We start from the raw sequence: 16,806 nt of genomic DNA, 5'->3' as shown, positions 1-16,806 counted from the left end.
TGCAACACAGGGAATCCAGGATAGATAAACCCCTCAGGGCCAACAATGAGAATAGAGATACCAGGAGGATAAGAGAAAGGTGGGGGTAGAAAGTGGGAATTGATCGTAAGGATCAACAAATAACCTCCCTCCTAGGGGGCTGAACAACAGAAAAGTGGGTGAAAGGCAACAGAGGATGATGTAAGACATGAAAATAATAATCTAAAACTTATCAAGGGTCCATGAGGGAGGGAGGGGGAAGGAGGGAGGGTAAAAAATGAGGAGCTGATATCAAGGGCTCAAGCAGAAAGAAAATGCTTTGAAAATGATGATGGCAGCATGTGTACAACTGTGCTTGACACAACGGATGACTGTGTGGATTGTGATAAGAGATGTAAGAGCCCCAAATAAAAGTATTTAATTTGGGGGAGGGGGAGAAAAAAAGTATTTAATTTAAAAAAAAGAAAAAGAAAGAAAAAGTCCTGAGAGCAGCTCAAGGAAAACAGAAAGTTACTCACAAAGGAGAACCAATAAGACTAAGCTGATTTCTCATGAGAAGTCATACAGGCAAGACGGCAATGGGACGGCATGTAAAATTCTGAAAGGAAAAAGTTATTAACCAGGAGTCATATTTCTAGTAAAACTGTCCCTCAACAACAAATATACAAATGTGCTTGACACAATGGATGTATGTATGGATTGTGATAAGAGTTGTACAAGCCCCAATATATATATATATATATATATATCCCTCAAATTTGGCAGCAAAATCAGGACATTTTCAGATAAGGCAAATTAAGGAATTTGTAAAAAAACGAGACCAACCATCAAGAAAAACTAAAAGGAGTTCTTCAGACAAGAAACCAACAATGGCACATAATTAAAGATTAACATACATAACAATGCTATCCAGAAGTCAATCCAGGTGTAGAAGCAGCAAAAGTAAAACAAGCCTACAAGACTTTAAACAGAAAACCAGATATATCAATTTGTAATGAAGACAGTTACAAAGTAAAAAGAAAGAATAATGTAGTATAGAACTTCCAAGCAGAGAAATTTCAAGAACTTGAGTGATGGGAAAGGCAATATACACTAAGAGAGGTTGGCAAAAAAATGAAGGTGGGGAGGACACTGGGAGGATGGTAAGAGGTAAAGCAAAAGAGGAAAACACAGTTATATACAAAATCCTGTGATAACAGTGATCTATAAATACTTAGTGGGTGCGGGATGAGGAGAGTGAGAGTTCAGATAGAGAGAGAAATGAAGGGAGAAAAGGGTTTGAAAGAGGGAATTTGGATATTTACCTTTTTTGTAACTAACCATACATATGGTAGAGCATAAAGGGCAGCAAAGTTTTAGAACCTTCTTGGGCATAACCAGGTACCTGAGCGGCCTGGGGGCTTCAAGACCATAGTCTCAGGGGACACCAAGGTCAACTGGCATAACATAGTTGACAAAGACAATGTTCTACATCCTACTTCAATGAGCAGGGGCTGAAGTCTTACAAACTTGTAACTGACATTCTAAAGTGTGACTATTCCCACTCCACATCAGAAAAGTGGGTGAGGGAGACATTGGTCAGTGTAAGACATGAAAAAATAATGATTTATAAATTATCAGGGGTTCATGAGGAAGGAAGGGTGGGGGGGGAGGGATATGAGGAGCTGATACCAAGGGCTCGAGTAGAAAGAAAATGTTTTGAAAACGATGATGGAAACAAATATACAACAGTGCTTGACACAATGGACGCATGTATGTATTGTGATAAGAGCTGTATGAGTGCCCAAAAAATGATTTAAAAAAAAAGTGTGACATTGATCTTTCCCTGTCTCGGACAAAGCAAGAGTATGAAAATCTTATGACCCAGCAATTCTTTGCTGGGTATATACCCTAGAAAAGTAAGAACTATAGTACAGACATATGCCCACTCATGCTCATCACAGCATTATTCACAATAGCTAGCAGATGGAAACAACTTAAAAGCTCATCAGTAGAAGAACGGATAGACTTTAGTACACACAAACTATGCATCACTAAAGAATAATGAAACTGTAAAGCATCTCATGACATGGATGCACCCGGAGAACATTATGCTGTGAAATTAATCAATCACAAAAGCACAAATACTGCATGAGAGAACTGTTTTAAGAGAAAATCAAGACAGGTTTTCAAAACAAAACAGACTTTGAAGGTTACTGGGGTGGTGTTAAAGGCAAGGGAGGGAAAGTGAAGCAATAGGCTAGAGCAGCGGTTCTCAACCTGGGGGTTGTGACCCCCTTAGGGGTCGAATGACCTTTTCATAGGGGTCGCCTAAGACCATCAGAAAACATAAATATTTCACAATATATAATTACATATTGTTTTGTGATTAATCACTGTGCTTTATGTTCAATTTGTAACAATGAAAATACATCCTGCAATCAAATATTTACATTATGACTCCTAACAGTAGTAAAATGACAGTTATGAAGTAGCAACGAAAATAATTTTATGGTTGGGAGTCACCACAACCTGAGGAACTGTATTAAAGGGTCTCGGCATTAGGAAGGTTGAGAACCACTGGGCTACAGGGTAGACAGGTGTTAACTTGTATGAAGGCGAAGATTGTATTCTAAAGACAGAGAAAAGAAATCAAAGGAGGAGGCAGGGCAAGTTATGAGGGTGTTTGATAAGTAGTTTAAATGATTGAATATAAAATTCATGATGTGAAATGTAACCACCCACCTAATTCACTGTACCCACCCCCCCCAAAAGTGATGAAAATCAAAGCCACATGGAAACAATTAGTCAAATAGACCACATGAATATAAGACTCCACTACTCAGACCAGAACCATATAGTGCCTGGTTGGTGACATTCCAATTTGCTCTGAAAGGAATCACATTAGAACAATGGTTTTCATCCTTCTTAATGCCACAACCCTTTAATACGGTTCCTCATCTTGTGGTGACTCTCCCAACCATTAAATTATTTTCATTGCTACTTAATAACTGTAATTTTGCTACTGTTATAAATCGGGCAACCCCTGTGAAAGGGTTGTTCCACCCTCAAAGGGGTCGCGACCCACAGGTTGAAAACTGCTGCAGTAGAAGGTCCTGGATAGAGTGAGAGGAAAATGTGAAACACAGCTTAAAATCATGAAAGAGATCATACTTGCTGGTCAGACAGAGTGAACCCGAGACTATGAACCTTGGTTGGCCTTCATGTTTGGAACTAAACTTAGCTGGTGGCTCAGTTTTTAGCCAAACAATAGACATATCTGTAATAGGAATAATAATACAATTGATGTGTACATACCTTAGAATAATACACCATTTGGGATCAAGGGGGCAGCAATTATCCAAGAACAAAGTTCAAAAGGATTAAAGAAAAAGGAAAAATAGAACTGGGACACATGGGAAGGAAACAGCAGAGGTGATATTACATTGAGATTACAATGAATAAGATGAAAGAGAATGTCTATAAATCACTGAATGTAAAACTGATGTTCTGCTCTATAAATCTTCACCAACTCACAATAAACAGGTAAGAAAATAAAAGCTCAACTGCTCAACTGAAGAACTGTTTGTTTTAGAAATAAAAAGCCAAACTCCTTAATAGGGCATATAAGACTTGAAAGACTTCCAATGATCTATCCCAGTGATATTAACTAAAAATATATAATTAAAAATTTTCTAGAATCCGCATTAAAAACACATGAAATTCATTGTAATGTTTTATTTTATCCAATATATTCAACATATTATTTTTCAACATGTGATTAATGTAAAATTATTACTATTATTTTACATTTTTGGGGGGGAGATACTAAGTCTTCAGAATTCAGTGAGGGTCTTTTTTTTTTTTTTTTTTTTTCAGTGAGGGTCTTACACTTAAAGTTCATGTCACTGTATAAAAGAGGTTAAGCTTATTGGTTGTCAAGAGACTAATAGGACATCTAAGACTATGGCCCTTAGTTAATCTTCAGACCTGGAACTGGACTTACCCTGGTGAAAGAGTAATAAACCATTTAAGATGAAAACGGCAGGATTTACCCAGTGACAAATTCAGGGGAGGAATGGAAATAGGAAACCCAGGCAGAAAGTGAGATAAGTGATGGACAACGCAGGGATTCTAATGGATGAGCTGAAACAAGATACGTGTGAATTGAACATAAACCTGATCTGCTCCCCCTCCCTGGCGGACGGACAACAGAAAAGTGGGTGAAGGGAGACATCAGACAGTGTAAGACATGACAAAATAATAATAATTTATAAATTATCAAGGTTCATGAGGAAGGGGGGCAGAAGGGAAGGTTCATCAATTATCAAATAATAATTTATAAATTATCAAGGGAGGGGAAAAATGAGGAGCTGATACCAAGGGCTCAAGTAGAAAGAAAATGTTTTGAGAAGGATGACGGCAACAAACGTACAGATGTGCTTGACACAATGGATGTATGTATGGATTGTGATAAGAGTTGTACGAGCCTCCAATAAAATAATTAAAAAAACAACAACCCTTAAAAAAGAGCTGCAAACTACTATAATTAAAAAAAAACCAAACCCAACCAAAAAACTGATCTGCTCAGCAAACCTTCACTCAATTAATAGTAAAAAGTTTTTTACAAAGTGCATGTCTACCAATCTTTTGGTTAGCTGATGTATGCTTTAAGCACTATGCCACTAGGTTTGCCCTTAATATCATAATCTCACATTTCTAAAGTAATAAATAGAACTACAATGGTATATGAGAGTATCCATTGCCATCAAATTAATTCTGACTCATAGTGACCTGGTTTAGGGTTCCTGAGATTATAAACTTCTACAGGCGCTAGTAGCCATAAAAGCATAACTCTGAAAACACTGGTTCCCAAACATCATATCACTATGTGCTTTCATCAAAGAATTTCCTCGCTGAGTGGCAGAAGACACTTCCCTTTCATTTAAGCACTGGGTTGCTAATCATAAGGTCAACAGAAAAAAAAGTACATGTCCTTTTAGACCAACCATATTTTCAGTGCTCAATAGCCACATGTGACTTACTTGTGGCTCCTTTTTGGATACAGACCTAGTCCTTTCCAACTTTACCTCAAGCTATTTTCACCTTCAGTACCAAGGATTATGCACTAGAGGCACTTTTTATTTAGTTTATTGGGCCACAATGCTGCTTCTCAAGTTTTTTGTGCATGTTATTCCCTCTGTTGAGACAGTTCTGTATTCTTCATATACGTGACTTCTCAGTGTTCATGTAGGCTTATATGTCTATGTCTAAAGAAGCCTTGTCCAGTCATCTTATCCAAGGTTTAAAAAAAATCAATTGTATGGAGCCTTTTCAGACTCATGGCGACTCCCTATGTGACAGAGTAAAACTATGCTACACAGGATTTTAGATGGATGAATTTTCTGAATTACGTCACTAGGCTTTTCTTTCAAGGTACCTCTCATTGGACCCCATCTGCCTACCTTTTGGTTAGTAACGTAGTGCTAATCAAGATTAGTTCATCTTTAATGAAGGCATCTTGTTTTCTTCTGGGCACATCACAATTTATTATTATTTATTCATTCCATTGTTTTCTTGACTGCCTCTCATCACTATACTAGGATAACCTTAAGTCTGCCCAGTTTCTAGGATAGCCCAGTTTATGTCTATTGTCCCACTACAAATATTAGTAAACATCCCCTTTTAGCATTGGGCCGCTAATCACAATGTCAGTGGTTTAAACACGCCAGATGCTGGACTCACCCCAGTGGAAGAGTAATCCACTTGAGGAAAAAAAAAGATGAGGCTGTCTGCTCCCATAAACATTTACAGTCTTGGAAACCAAATGAAGCAATTCTACTCTGTCCTACAAGTTCCCCATCAGTTGGAATCACCTCAATAGTTGTAATTATTTTCAGAAGTGTTCTAATTTAGATGATAAATTATACAGCCCCCCCTAACTATATTCTTTATACATACAATGTTTGGTACATGGTATTTATTGACTATATAATTTTAAAAAACCATCATAGCCTTGAGGTTTTTTCTTTGTTTTATTTTGTTTTGTAATTATTATATTTATTATTTTATTGCTACATTAACAATGAAAATAAACTGAAAAGCAGGAAAAGCATGCAATTTCACGAAGATTTTTGAGTAATGGAGGTTACAAGTGGCTTATCCTATAGGGAAGGCAAGAGCCACAGACACAAAGATAAATGGTGGATCATCGACAGCATGGGCCATATGAGATTTACACACCAATGGGAAGTTTTCAAATAAAGATGATGGACCATTGGCTACCTCTGCCCTCTTAGCCAGAGAGTACGGATAAGAAGACATCAGACGATGGCTAAAATTTATACAAACATATAGGTTTACAAAATGAAGCCTATAAAACTAAGACACTCTCTGGGGGATGGGCAGCAGAGGGGTAGGTGAAGGGAGATGCCGGGCAGTGTAATATAAGATATAATAATAATTTGTAAATTATCAAAGGTGCATGGGGGAGGGGGGAGGAGGAAGGGAGGGAGAGGGGAAAAAAGGAAAATGAGGTGATTCCGGGAACCCAAGAGGAAAGCAAATTTTGGGAATAATAAGGGCAACAAATGTATAGATGTGCTTTACACAATTGATCTATGTATTGTGATGAATTGTATGAGCCCCAATATATTGATTAAAAAAAACAAAACAACCTAAGACAATGTGCTTGCTTCAGCAACACCTATACTAAAACTAAGAAAACACCCAAGCAATGTTGACATGTTTCTGGGAGAACATCCACGTTTTATGATGTTTAAACACATTCTTTCTCCTGTTGTATAATTTTCTTCAAGGGGAGATTATTTTCTTTATTCAGTATTAGTTTTCTTCAGTTTTGACTGGTCAAACTTTTCTACTTCAGATAAATCTGTCTTATCACTCATCCTGCCTGACGGCTTGAAGTTCTGTTAAAAGATAACCCCTCTGGGTTGCCACAGGATCTCATTCATGGTGAGGTTGATTTTCTTTATAGGAAATCTAGGATAGGTAAATCTATAGACAGTAACTAGATTAATAGATTCTTAGGGTTATGACTGGGGAGGTTGGGAGTGGGGGTGGGGAGCTAATACTAATTAATAAAAGAATAAAGAAAAGGATATAAGAATGATTGGTGATGCGTGTACAACTTTTATTATAGTTAAAACAATGAGTTGTATGGTATGTGATTATGTGCCAATAAAACAGTTAAAAAACAAGGCATTTATCTATGTACAATTAATGTATTATTAAAAAGATTTACATTCTGTAATCTGTAATCTGTCACACTAAAAACAATGTTTTTAAGAGGGAAAGTCAGACTCGTCAAAGTATTAATAAAAGCAAAAATCGATGAAAGTAATGTATCCAGATAAGACACAGTGAAAATGGCTGGTTAAAGGTACTGAGATAATGCAGATACCCTGAAGCTCTGAGGCTGCCATTAGGGTAGGGACAGGACTATGTGTACCTTGTTACAAGCTGAGAGGCAGGGAAAGCTGGGGTGCACTTCTAGGGAAGGCACCTGAGTGCACTCAGAATTTTCTTAAAATAGACATAAAAAGACACTCATTTATATGTAGCAGCTGAGCTAAAGACACATCCCTATCTGATAATTATAATTTAATTCCCACTTTTATAGCTCCCTTTGGTTAGAAAAAATCATGTATGAATAAACCAAATTTTCACATTAAGTGATCAACTCCTCTATTTCCTAACTGCATATGAACTAATTTGTATCAAAGTGTGTTAGTCTGGGTACTTTAGAGAAACAAATTCACAGAAACTCATGTATAAGAGAGAGTTTTGTATAAAGGTTAAGTGTGCATCAAGAAAACATCCCAACCCAGTGCTGCCCAAGCCCACAAGTCCAACATTAACCCATTAACCCATATGTCCAACACCAATCCACAAAGTCCTCCTCCATCTCACAAAACAGACACAATGACGCTGACTGCAAGAGGAAAGCCGAATCAGTGAATGTGTAAGCATCTCAGCGCTGGCAGGGGTCTCCACACGGCTGTTCCAGTACCCAGGTAGGTCCATGTGGCTTCTCCTTGGGGATGTCTTGCAGGAAATCAGCCTTGCAAGTTGAAGCTGGGAACTGCTAAGGCAGCTGCACCCTGGTCCGACCATCACAAAGCAAGAGACCTGAGAAAGGCGAGGCTCACCAAGCCATGTATCCCTCCGTCCTTCAATTAATACCACATGTGTTTATCGGCCAGGTTGGCACACTAAACTAACTCACAAGGAAACACGTTACAGAGCACACTGATCGTCTGTGTTGAACTAGCTCCCCAAATTACAAATGATGGCAGACAGAACAAGTCCAGCCTATTTAAATCAAAGTTTATTAGAACACAGCCCCACTCATTGATGCATTATCTGTAGTTATTTTTGTGCTACAACAGTAAAGTTGAGTAGTTGAGACCATATGGTTCACAAAGTAAAAAATATTTGCTACCTGACTCCTTACAGAAGAAGGCTGCAGGGCCCTGAAACCATGACTTAATATAGGGGTCACAAAATGTCCCCCTAAAAGACAAGCCTACCAATTCTGTAATCAGAACTCAGAAAGGAAGGGAACAGGGAGTCTTCAAGAGAGAATAAACCATTCAAGAACTACCTGTCTTGTAACCCTTTTGATAAAGAACATGACAGTGGCAATATTGATGCTGTTGAAAGGGTTTGTAGAAGTCTGTTCTACTTGTAGCAGCCCTATGTACAATAAAACAAAATACTGTCCAGTCCTACGCCATTCTTACAACTGTTACATGGGAAACCATTGTTGCAGCCATTCTGTGTCACTCCATTCCCATGAAGGTCCTCTCCTTTTTTGCTGAACCTTTACTTTACCAAGCATGAGGTCCTTTTTCAGGGATAGGTCTCTCCTAGGGTGCACCATCCTCACTTCTAAAGAGCAGTTGTACGAGCCCCCAATAAAATGATTTTTTTTAAAAGAAAGGAAAAAAAGGGCATTTTGGCTGTACTTTTTTCAAGACAGATGTGTTTGTTCTTCTAGCAGCCCATATTACCTTTAACAATATTTGCCGACACCATAATTCAAATGCATCAATTCTTTTTCAGTCTTCTTTATTCATTATCCAGCTTGCATATGAGGCAGCAGAAAACATGCAAGGCACCCCACAGACCCCAAAGTAACAACTTTGTTGTTCAATATTTTAAAGAGGTCTTGTATGGCAGATTTGCCCCGTGCAACATGCATTTTGATTTCTTGACTTTTGCTTCCATGAGTGTTGATTATGGATGCAAGTAAAATGAAATCCATGACTTCAATCTTTTTTCCACTTATCATAATGCTGTCTACTGGTCCAGTTGTAAGGATTTTGGTTTTCTTCATAGGGACTTGCAATCCACACTGAAGGTTATATACTTTGATCTCAACAATAAGTGCTTCAAGTCCTCTTGGTTTTTCAGCAAGATCGAGTCATCTGCAAATCACAGGTTGTTAATGAGCTTTCCTCTAAGTCTGATGTTCCATTCTTCATGTAGTCCAGCTTCTTAGATTACTGGCTCAGTGTACAGATGGAATAAGTTGTGGTGAAAGGATACAAGCTTGACACACACTTCTCCTGATTTTAAACCATGCAGTATTTCCTTGTTTTGTATGAATGTCTGCTTTCTTAATATATGTATAGCTTCGGCATAAGCACAATGAATTTTCTAGAATTCCCATTCTTCCAAATGTTATCTATCATTTGTTATGATCCATACAGTTGAATACTTTGTATACTCAATAAAACACAAGATTCTATAACAAAAATGTCTTCTCTGGTCTTTTAAATGCTGATGGTGGCTTTTCTTTCTTACTCATTATTTGTATTTTTATCTTTATATCATCATTATTTTCAACTTAACACTTTGTTTGTTGCTATTGGATTGCAACAGAAGATTTTTAATGGAGGTAGAAGTAGGGGGTGGGAGACAGGAAGGGTGAGGGGATTGGGGAAGCAAATAATGTATGTGAGAGGGCGCACTAGAAGTGACTGTGATTACATCACTCATTTTAAAAGCGATTTAAATATGGGGGGGGATGTTCTAAATTGATTGAGGTAATGATTGTGCAATTCTTTTGGATATGATTGAACTACTGAATTTTGTGAAATATAGATTATATGCCAATAAAACTATAATAAAAAAAACTTCCTCAAATTTCTTGACTTTATGCCAAACTCCATCTGATGTCAGTAATGATTCCTTTGTTTCAAGTCCTCTTCTGAATCCATCTTGAATTTCTGGCAGCTCCCTGTTAATGTACTGCTGCAGCTGTTTTTTAACTTCTTCAGCAGTATTTTATTTGCATGTGATATTAGCAATGTTGTTTGATAATTTCCACATTCTGTTGGGTATCTTTCTTTAGAATGGGCACAAATGAAGATTTCATCTAGTTGGTTGGCAAGGTAGCTGTGAGTGCTTCTAGCACTACATAACCTTGTGGACACTTTTCAATTGGTATTCTTGGAGCCTTGTTTGCCACTACTACCTTCAGTGCAGCTTGGACTTCTTCAATATCACCTATTCTGGATCATATGTTACCTCTTGAAATGACTAAACATAGATCAATTTGTTTTGGCACGGTGACTCCATGTATTATACCTTATTTTGATACTTCCTACATCATTCAATATTTTACCCATAAAACCCTTCAATATTGCAACTTGAAGCTTAATTTTTTTCTTTGTCTTCTTTCTTTTTTTTTTTTTACTCTATTTTTTTTTGTCTTCTTTCTAAGACAAAGTCCTTGCACATTTTGTTATACTTTACCCCATCTTTTTCAGCTGCCCTTCGAAATTTTCTGTTCAGCTCTTTTATTTCATTATTTGTTCCATTCACTTTGGCTCAAGAGCAAGTTTGGGTCTCAAAGCATCCACGCTGATATTTTCCTTCTTTCTTGTCTTTTTAATAACCTTTAGCTTTCTTTATGTATGATGTAGTCCCATAACTCATTAGGTTTTCAGTCATTTGTGTTCAATGCAACATATTTGTTCTTAATTGTTCTCTAAGTAGACATTGGAGCAGAGCTGAGCTTGGGACCCCAGTAGGCACACTGAGTTCTGGAGAATGACTCTCCCTTCTCCACCCTGCCCCCGCCGTGAGGACACCCATAGGACAAGCGAGTCTGAGAAGAAGGCACCAACCAGCCCCTTCCCTCGGCCCTCAGCCCAGGAGGGGAAGGGCCTTTTTCTTCTCTGCTCACCTTGCAACAGCGTTGCGGGTCAACATGTTTACAACTATATATATATATAGTTCTCTAAATTCTGGAAGATTTCTCTAAATTCAGGTGAGATATACTCAAGGTCCTATTTTGGCTCTCAAGGACTTCTTTTAATTTTCTTCAGCTTCAGCCTACATATACAGTAAGCCCCTGGCCTTGTTTTTGGCTGATGACCATGAGCTTTTCCAACAACTTACACATGTAGTCAATTTGATTCTTGTATATTCCATTGCACATGTATTATAGTTTCCATTTGCATTTTTGAAAAAGGTACTGCGATGAAGTCATTGACTTTATAAAATTATATCAAGCAAACTCCAGCTTCACTTCTATTACCAACACCATACTTTCCCAACTACAGACCCTTTTTGCTTACAATTTTTACATTCCAGTCACAAATAATTACTTAAAATTATATCAAGCAAACTCCAGCTTCACTTCTATTACCAACACCATACTTTCCCAACTACAGACCCCTTTTGCTTACAATTTTTACATTCCAGTCACAAATAATTACTAATGCATTGTGATTGCCTGTTTGACCTACTTCAGACTGGAGAATTTAGTAGAGTTCTTTATTATTAGCACCAGTGATTGGTGTATAAATTTGAGTAATAATTGTATTAACTGGGTTTCTTGATAGGCATATAGTTATTATGCCACCACATACTTGAAATGTTTTTGATGACAAATGTGGCCCTTTAAATTTGTCATTCCTGGAATAGTAAACCATACGGTTGTCTAACTCAAAAAGGCTAATAGCAGTCCATTTCAGCTCGTTAATGCTAACGATACTGATCTTTATGTGTCCATTTCATTTTTTATAGACATATATTTCAGACATTCAATGTCTTTATTACTAATGGATGCTTGCAGCTGTTTCTTCTCAGTTTGAGTCATGTCCCCTCAGCACATTAAGATCCTGTTTCTGAGTTCCTTCCAACATGAGGGATCCATCTTTGGGCACTATCCCTGGCAATGGTCTGCTACTATTAATAAGGCTTCAGTGGTTCATCCCTCAGAAGTGGGCAGCTTATCTTCCTTCTTCCTAGTCTGTTCTGAGTCTGGGAGCTTTGCTGAGTGAACTTCATGGTATAAAAAAAAAGTGGCATAGTCACATAGGGCAATAAGCAAGTCACCACTGTCTGATAAACTGATAAATAAGTGGTGGGACAGCAGCCAGACTTCATATTATAACTTACAAATGTATGACTATAACCATAAAGGGGAATTACCCTTAAAAGAACTTGTAAGAAGTAAGTCTGATTAATGGGAGAGGGGGTGTTTCTTTTCTCTAGTACAGTGGTGGCTCAACCTTCCTAATGCCGCATCCCTTTAATACAGTTCCTCATGTTGTGGTGCCCCCCAACCATAACATTATTTTCGTTACTACTTCAGAACTGTAATTTTGCTACTGTTATGAATCGGGTGACCCCTGTGAAAGGGTTGTTCAAACCCCAAAGGGGTCGCAACCCACAGGTTGAGAACAGCTGCTTTAATAGAAAACACTACCAATTAGTCTCAGAGTCTTTTAATTTGGGTAAATTAACAGGTGGAGGGAGCCCAGGTGGCGCAATGGTTAAAGACTCAGTGGTTAGCCAAAAGTGGTTAGCTGGTAGGTTGTGACCTACCAGCTGCACTATAGAAAGCAGATGTGGCAACTGCTTCTGCAAAGATTACTGTCTCAGAAACTCTAAGGGGCAGTTCTACCCTGTTCTAAAGGGTTGCTGTGAGTTGGAATCAAAAGCCTTTGATTTAGCCCAGTGATTCAGAAAATGCATCCTCAATAAGCTCTTAAGTTGCTATCTAAAAACCAATTAAGGAAAGGGGTAATAGTAAGAGATAGTATTCCATATTGAAAAGGACCTGTGCAAAGGAAAAGGATATGCAAAGGACCTGTGGTAGGAGGTAGACTTGCATGTTTATGGAACTAAAAGAAAACTGGAGAAGCTAGAACACAGAGAGAAGAGCATAGAGCTAGATCAAGAAATGGTTGGTTGAGGAAGATAGCCAAATCATGCAAAGTCTAAGTTATCTTAAGGAGTTTGGTATTTATCCAGTGAACAACATCACATTATACCAAGGTTTTAAACTGGATGTGTAAATGTGTGTTTTGGACATATTTTCATTTTGAAAAGATCACTTTGATAAAAATATTTGAAAAATTGAATACTGCTCTATGAGGAATGTTCAGGTCCTCCTAATCTGCTAGATGAATAAAGATAAAGAAAAATACCAAGGCATAGTTGGTGGAAAGAAAGGAGACCTGGTAGCACAGTGATTAAGGACTTAGCTGGTCATCAAAAAGACTGGTGTTTAAGAACACTAGCATAAAGAACTCTATGTGACTTCCTCCCTGGGGGACGGACAACCGAAAAGTGGGTGAAGGGAGATGTCGGACAGGGCAAGATATGACAAAATAACAATTTATAAATTATCAAGGGCTCCTGAATGAGGGGGGAGCGGGGAGGGAGGGGAAAAATGAGGACCTAATGCCGGGGGCTTAAGTGGAGAGGAAATGTTTTGAGAATGATGAGGGCAATGAATGTACAAATGCGCTTTACACAATTGATGTGTGTATGGATTGTGATAAGAGTTGTATGAGCCCCTAATAAAATTATTATTAAAAAAAAAAAGAACACTAGCCTCTGTGGGAGAAATATGTGGCAGTCTGCCTCTATTAAGATTGAAAAAAAGACAAGAAAAACTCATTGCTATCGAGTTGCTTCAGAATTATAGCAAGCCTATAGGGCAGAGTAAAACTGTCTGCAACAAAGAGTTTCAAAGGCTGTACACTTCATGGAAACAGACAGCCACATCTCTCTCTCCCAGAGTAGCTGGTAGGTTTGAAATGCTGAACTTTGGGTTAGCAGCCAAGTATCTAACATTGTGCCACAAAGGCTCCTTTCCATAAAGATTACAGCTATGAGTTAGGATTGACTCAATAGCAATTGATTTGGTTTTGGTTTTGTCGAAAGAAGCAACTGAAATCAGATATTCTGGTGCAAATGCCAGTAAAACCCAAGTGGGAGAAACTGATGATCAGAATTAGCCAAAGAAAGAACAGTGTCTGGGGCTATGGATGCTGAAGAGCATCAGGACCAACAAACAGCTCAACCTTTATTCTGAGGTGCTACAATGTGAAGCACAGGTTATATATGTTACCTGGCATTCCGGAACAAACAACAAACATATCAACCTAGAAACTCTTGTTATCTACTACTATTGGTATGATTTTAATACAGATGGCCACATGGCAAAATAAAGACCTTCAATCTGAACGGAGAGAATCCCCAGATCCCGAAGCTGCTGGTTGTTGCTCTGAGCCAGGATCCTTAGCCGCTCTGCTGCTTCCCGGGGGATGTTAAATGTCACACGTACACTGTTCCAGGGCTCCACCTTCTGCACCTTTAGCTTGTTGGATTCTGAATTGTGAAAAAAAAGAGGATATTAGTAAACATTTAGCCACCACGACATGGCACAAAAATAAAACAACAAAATACAAGAATAACGAGGAGTACTAGCTTGGATTAGGCAGCCTTAAATAGACTTTAAATCTAATCCCAGCTTTGCCACTTAGCACCTGGGTGACCATGAACTAGCTATTTAGCATTCCTGAAACTTACTTTTCTCATCTTTAAAATTAAGAAAAAAATACACTGTTTTGTATTTGATTTTAAGTATTAAGCAATATATGCAAAAGAACCTAGTGCACTGCCTGACCCACAGTAGGTACTAGATAAATGAAATGCATTAAGATGGACTGAGGAACACTGGAAAGAAGAGGAGATAAATTTAAATTAATAGCATAATGTTACTTCTGAGTCAATTCAATGTATGTGGTCACAGAAGCTGAGAGCATAAAAGTCTCAAAGGGCAAGTAAAAGTCTATACAAACACTGGATGCAGAATGTAAGGAAATCTGCAGCTTAATTCACTAGAGTTATTTAAAGAATAAACTAAAAAGGAAAAGGGTAGTTTTACTCATAAAATTGCTAGGCAATTTTACCTCTTCAAATAAAATATTTTAAATATTCAATGCTCAAATGTTTAAATATTCAATGCTCAAATGTTTAAATATTCACTGGTATTTCTATAAATGATACTCATAAAGCCAAAGCAAACATTTCTTCCAATGTCCTTCAACTAAAAGTAGGTTTAATTAAATTTTGAGTCTACATCTGATCTTTAAAATTACTTTTATCCTTCATTAACCACAGTAAAATTTTCACTGAAGTACATCAGAGATGGGAAACAATAGAAATTTGACAAATAAGTTTTAAGTCAGATAAGAAAACATTCTGTGGAATTTCAGTTAAGTCTGAAAAGTCAAGGCAAACATCAGGATATATATCTACATGAAGGGGTACCCAAAAAACACTGGATTTTTTTTTCTCAAAACAGTGTATTTAAATGTTTTTACTAAACAACCTTATCAACCTTATTCTCCATTACACTTAATACATCTGTCAAATCTTCAATTTCATTCTTTTTTTTTCCTTAGCCTTGCTAGCGCAAGGCCTCAAAAAATTAGTTTATGATTCAGAATTGTTCCTCTCCACGGAAATCTTTAGTAAAAGGCGAAAGATTTATACGATCTGAAGAGAAAGCAGAGTATTGCAATTTCATTCTTGGAAACATTTTTCAAACTCATCTGTTTGGATGGCTGATAGCACCTCTCTCATGTTTTTCTTCACCTCTTCTACATTATCATTGCTATCCTTTCATGCCCCTCTTCATTCATGGAAACGAAAAAGTTGCATGGAGAAAGGTCAGGTGAGTAAGGTGCATGGGACAAGAGAGGCATCTTGTTTTTTGCCCAAAACTGGCACACTAAGATCAATGCATGAGCAGGTGCATTGTCACGGTGGCAAAACCAGTCCCTGGTCTGCCATAAATCAGGCCTTTTTCGTCCCACACTGTTACACAATCTTTTCAGAACATCTAAACAGAAAGCTTGAAGAACAGTCTGACCTGGTGGAATAAACTCCAAATGTACTATCCCTTTCACATCAAAAAAATATATGAGCATCATCTTGATCTTTGATTTCACTTGACGAACTCTTTTGGGGCAAGGTGACAATGGTGTCTTCCACTGGCTTGATTGACGAGTAGTTTCGGGGTCATAAGAATAGCACCATCTTTCATCTTTCATCACCATTAATGACCTTGGGGGAAAAAAGTCTGGGTCTTTTCAGAGCTGTTCTTTCAAAGAATGGCATGTTTCCACTCAGCGTTCTTTTTCCTGGTCAGCCAGAACCCAAGGCACAAATTTCACAGCGATGCTTCTAATTCCCAAATCTTCTGTTAAAATTCTCTGAACCAAGCTCCAAAATAGTCCAGATAACTTCCCTATCTGTTCAATGGTCCGCTGTCAGTCTTCAAGCACAAGTGCATGAATTTTGCCAACATTTCATCCATTTGGGAAGTTGATGGACATCCACAACAGGGTTGTCATCAATCAACATTTCACCTTTTTTGAAATGAGAAACCACTTGTTTTTTCCCCATAGTGCTATCCTTTTAAGCCGTGTGCAACATTACAACGGTTTCTGCAGCATTTTTCCCAAGCAGGAAACAAAATTTCATAGCCGCACAATGTCTTCATAAATC

General features: G+C 37.9%; 1 protein-coding gene, 1 non-coding gene and 1 pseudogene across 7 annotated transcripts in view; all 3 read right to left on the bottom strand.

Moving 5' to 3' along the window:
• NCOA6 (nuclear receptor coactivator 6) overlaps positions 1 to 16,806 on the bottom strand; it is a 75,535-nt gene that overhangs the window by 56,454 nt on the left and 2,275 nt on the right. For all 6 annotated transcript variants that reach the window (XM_045295462.1, XM_045295466.1, XM_045295465.1 and 3 more), the window contains exon 2: positions 14,464 to 14,619. In XM_045295462.1, coding sequence (XP_045151397.1) covers positions 14,464 to 14,619 — 156 coding nt within the window. The remainder of the gene's footprint in view (positions 1 to 14,463; positions 14,620 to 16,806) is intronic.
• LOC101656231 lies at positions 6,728 to 6,916 on the bottom strand (annotated as a pseudogene).
• LOC115871437 lies at positions 15,697 to 15,812 on the bottom strand. The gene has a single exon (XR_004047302.1). It is a non-coding gene; the product is annotated as a U5 spliceosomal RNA (small nuclear RNA).

The sequence above is a fragment of the Echinops telfairi genome, unplaced genomic scaffold (assembly GCF_000313985.2).
Source record: "Echinops telfairi isolate 266 unplaced genomic scaffold, ASM31398v2 ScPeMD7_5592;HRSCAF=6446, whole genome shotgun sequence".
NCBI lineage: Eukaryota > Metazoa > Chordata > Mammalia > Afrosoricida > Tenrecidae > Echinops > Echinops telfairi.
The sequence above is the reverse complement of the archived record's forward strand: the minus strand, read 5'-3'. Positions and strand labels throughout refer to the sequence as shown.